Source organism: Alternaria alternata (assembly GCF_001642055.1).
Source record: "Alternaria alternata strain SRC1lrK2f unplaced genomic scaffold CC77scaffold_52, whole genome shotgun sequence".
Lineage (NCBI taxonomy): Eukaryota > Fungi > Ascomycota > Dothideomycetes > Pleosporales > Pleosporaceae > Alternaria > Alternaria alternata.
This window is the reverse complement of record NW_017306241.1, coordinates 9860-13851: the sequence shown is the minus strand read 5'-3', so window position 1 is coordinate 13851 and position 3992 is coordinate 9860. Positions and strand designations below refer to the sequence as shown.

The 3992-nt window shown below is 58.9% G+C and overlaps 2 protein-coding genes across 2 annotated transcripts in view; both read left to right on the top strand.

The window, feature by feature from the left end:
- Nucleotides 1-962: 962 nt before the first annotated feature.
- CC77DRAFT_1026818 (FabD/lysophospholipase-like protein) overlaps nt 963-3992 on the top strand; it is a 4451-nt gene continuing 1421 nt past the window's right edge. The window contains exons 1-5 of the mRNA XM_018526331.1: nt 963-1444; nt 1501-1737; nt 1785-2371; nt 2423-3049; nt 3110-3969. Of these exons, the coding sequence (XP_018378644.1) occupies nt 1284-1444; nt 1501-1737; nt 1785-2371; nt 2423-3049; nt 3110-3969 (2472 nt within the window). The 5' untranslated portion in view covers nt 963-1283. The remainder of the gene's footprint in view (nt 1445-1500; nt 1738-1784; nt 2372-2422; nt 3050-3109; nt 3970-3992) is intronic.
- CC77DRAFT_951427 (hypothetical protein) lies at nt 1035-1199 on the top strand (the record flags this gene model as incomplete). The annotated part of the gene is made up of 1 exon (XM_018535381.1): nt 1035-1199. The coding sequence occupies one exon, from the start codon at nt 1035-1037 to the stop codon at nt 1197-1199; it is 165 nt and encodes a 54-aa protein (XP_018378645.1).

Below are 3992 nucleotides of genomic sequence, written 5' to 3'. Positions count from 1 at the left end.
ACACTCCCATGCACTTGCAGCTTCCGCTTTGCACACGCCGCTTAACTGTCATCCCACGCCTACCCCTGTCTCGCTTAGTGCACGCCTTTCCTCAATCGCTCTAGCTCCGCCTAGCACGACCTCTCGCTCTTTGCCTGCAAAAACTGCTGGACTTGTTTCTTACAACTATTAGTAAGCATCTCACAGCGTACGGTACAGTTCTCTAAGCACAGGTTGTCTCTACAGAAAACAGAAGATATTTAGATATACTAGCAATTGGAGCATAGCTTCGATATAGAGGAAGCAATAAAGGAAAGCGTACTGTTAACACAACTTCCGCATGAGTCTCCGCATTGACAGTTTTGAGCTCTTCGTCGCTTGGTCGTGCTTTAGTGCAGGCCTCTCTTCTACTGTTGCAAGCTTCGACTGCCTTTCCCTCTTTCTACTAGCACTTGGCAAAGCGTCTATCTTGGCCGCTAAGCCCATGCACCTCTCGCTCGACGCACCGAACACACTCGTCAGCCCAGAAAGAGCCCTTGTGTACACCACTCGAGCTTTCGCACTTTCTGCTTGCTTCACATAGAGATCACCCTTGTTCTCTAAGAGAGGAATCGCATGGAAGCCACTCGTCATAAGCTGACCCGTGTCAACGTAATCGACCAATGACAGGACGCGAGTAGAGAGCTGCGCAGCAGCAGCATGACACACGCTCGCGATACATCATCTCTTAGCATGAAGTTGGGTGAGAGATGTCGTGGATGTTTAGCTGTTTTCCTGCGAACAGCAAGGCTGCAGCGAGTACTAAGGACCGCGCTACTGTAGGAGCCTGCGTCGATCAGATTGGCGTTGTGCAAAGCGCTATGGGGCGGGTTTTAGTGCAAACAGCCGTGCCACGATCGACGCACAGCCCGGGTGTGATCCTAGAAGTTAAGCAGGTGGAGTGCATTAGTTCGCGGCAACTCTAATGAGACCCCCATGTACAGGTCGAAGCGCGTCGCATCAGGCAGAGCCTACCGGTAGGCGACAGATGACGACAGCGACGAGCAATAAGCGACATGCAGCCAGCAAGCCCCGCGTCTACCTGCCGCTCCGCCTATGATCCTCCACCAACTATGCATGCTGGCAGCTGCCAGACGGCCGAGACGCGCGCCTCAGCCGCACGCGTTGGGGGCGGAAACGCTGCGCCCCAATGCCAGCTCGAGGCGACCGCCAGCATGTAGAACAGACACCACGCCTCGTCCCACGACGACTCGGCATCGATACTCATCCTCCCCCTCCTCCTCTTTCCACCTGACGAGCACACCATGCCCGGCAGCGACCTGCGCCTGCTCGCCCTTGACGGCGGCGGCGTCCGCGGCCTGTCTGCCCTGATGATCCTCGAGCAGCTGATGGAGGCCGTCGACCCAGACGTGCCGCTGAAGCCGTGCGACTACTTTGACATGATCGGCGGGACGAGCACTGGCGGGTGAGCAGTTACTAAGCTACTAAGACATAGGAAGAGCGCTGACGACAGAACTTCAGCCTGATCGCTGTGATGCTAGGCCGGCTGAAGATGAGCGTGGCCGACTGCATCACCGCATACCTGTCGCTCTCTGACCGCGTGTTCTGCAAGACACGGCACCGGGTGACGGTCAAGGGCCAGGTGCAGGGCCGCTTCGACGCAGACGAGCTGGCGCGGGCGGTAAAAGAAGTAGTGAAGCAGCAAGGCCTTAAGGAGGACGCGCTGCTTAAGGATGTCCCTGAAGCGGGGTGCAAAGTGTAGGCGAGGGATGCACTCTTGCTAGAATGCAGGCTAACGCCCACAGCTTCGTGTGCGCGACAAGCAAGGAGACGAGCGAGACCGTCTGCCTGACGAGCTACAAGACCCCGCGCGGCAACAACGACCTGCTCAACAACGTGACGATATGGGAGGCCTGCCGGGCCACCTCAGCAGCGACCTCCTTCTTCGACCCCATCGCCGTCGGCAGATATGGCGAGCAGTTTGTGGACGGGGCGACGGGCGCGAACAACCCGGTGCGAGAGGTGTGGGACCAGGCGCAGCTGGCGTGGGGCCCCGAGCCGCTGGAAGGCAAGATCAAGTGCGTAGTGTCTATTGGGACGGGGGTGCCGTCGCTGAAGGCGTTCAAGGACGACGTCTTCAACATCGGCCAGACGCTGGCGGCGATAGCCACGGAGACAGAGCAGACGGCGGAGCGGTTCCGGCGCGAGCGGGGACTGCTGGACAGCACGGGGCGGTACTACCGGTTCAACGTGGTGCGGGGGCTGGAGGACATCGGGCTGGAGGAGGCTAAGAAGGTCAAGGAGATGGCGGCAGCGACGCGGCGGTACATCAGCTCGCAGGAGGTGCACCGGCAGATGCAGGCGTGCGCGGGCAGTATCGCAGGGCGAGAGTGTTAGTGCAAACGCCATCTTCCATTGTGGTCTGTAGCTAAAGTATGTCTAGATTTTGGAGAATATAAAACTGACTTTAGCCTTGACGGCGTCCCACGAACGCGTCAGTTCGTGGACAGGCCGGGCGAAATGGCAGAGCTCGAACGCGTTCTCGTGCCTAGACATCAGCACAATGGCCGACAAAGAATACACGTGCTGCGTGGGCTTGGCGGGATAGGCAAAACGCAGCTGGCGGTGGAGTTTGCACGACGACATCATCGCCAGTTCAGCTCGGTGCTTTGGCTAGACGGACGCAGTGAGGACATCCTCAAGCGCAGCATCGCGAGCTGCGCGGGCAGGATCCCGCAAGGCCAGATCCCCGAGACAAGCAGGCAATACGCAGCAGATGCCAGCGCTGACATCGACGCAGTAGTCAAGGACGTCATGGTCTGGCTTGCACGGCCTGACAACACCGCCTGGCTGCTCATCTTCGACAACGTCGACCGAGAGTATACGGCGCAAGGAGGCGACCCTGATGCGTACGACGTGAAGCGCTACTTCTCTCACACAGACCACGGGTCGGTGCTGGTGACGACTCGACTGGCACGGTTGGAGCAGCTGGGAGACTCGCAGCAGCTGGGCAAAGTAGACGAGGCACAAGCGAAGGCCATCTTGGACAGCTGGTACAAGAAGAAGCACGGTAAGCTGAGAGTAGGCGATACATAGCTGCAGGCCAACGAAGCTGACAAGCGAATTATAGATGCAGCTGAGAGCAAGCAGCTGCTTGCGCTGCTAGACGGCCTGCCGCTCGCCATTGCGCAGGCGGGTGCGTATCTGCAAGAGAGCGGAGTAGGGCTGACGACATACCTGGGGTTCTACGAGCAGCAGTGGAGCGAGCTGATGACGTCGGACGACGTAGCCGACGCGCCGCTGCAGGACTACCCAGAGCGCAGCGTGTGGACGACGTGGGCCATCTCGTACCAGGCGATCCGCGAGCGGCATGAGCATACGGCCAACCTGCTGCTGCTGTGGTCATTCCTGGACAACAAGGACCTATGGCACGGCTTATTCGCTGCTGCATGTGATGATTCTCTTGTAGTTGCTGCGATGTTGTCGGGATGGGTCGGAGACATTGCGAGCAGCGAGATCAAGTTTAGCAGGGCGATGCAGCTGGTGTGCAACTACTCTCTAGCAGAGCAGATGCAAGAGACGGGGAGCTATGCAACGCACCCGGTGGTGCACCAGTGGGCGCATCACTCGCAAGGCAAGCGCTTCACAGCAGAGCTGAGTCGACTGGCGGTGGTTGCTGTAGGTTGGGCTGTGCCGGAAAGCTCTACTCGCGACTACGCTGCGCTGCAACGCCGACTTCTTCCACATGCGCAGGCGTGCTCTAGTCAGGTAGTTGAGCGCAATGCAGTTTGGGATAGGGGAGCCGAGGACAGTAGTGATGGAGACGTCGACGAGGGCGAAGAGCGAGAGACTGTTCTCGATGCTATGCATCTCCTAGGCGAACTCTACGCGGACCAAGGCAGGCTGGGCGAGGCAGAGCAGATGTACAAGCGGGTGCTGCGAGGGAAGGAGGAGGCACTCGGGGTCGGCCACTCGTCGACACTGCAGACGGTCAACAACCTGGGCAACCTCTA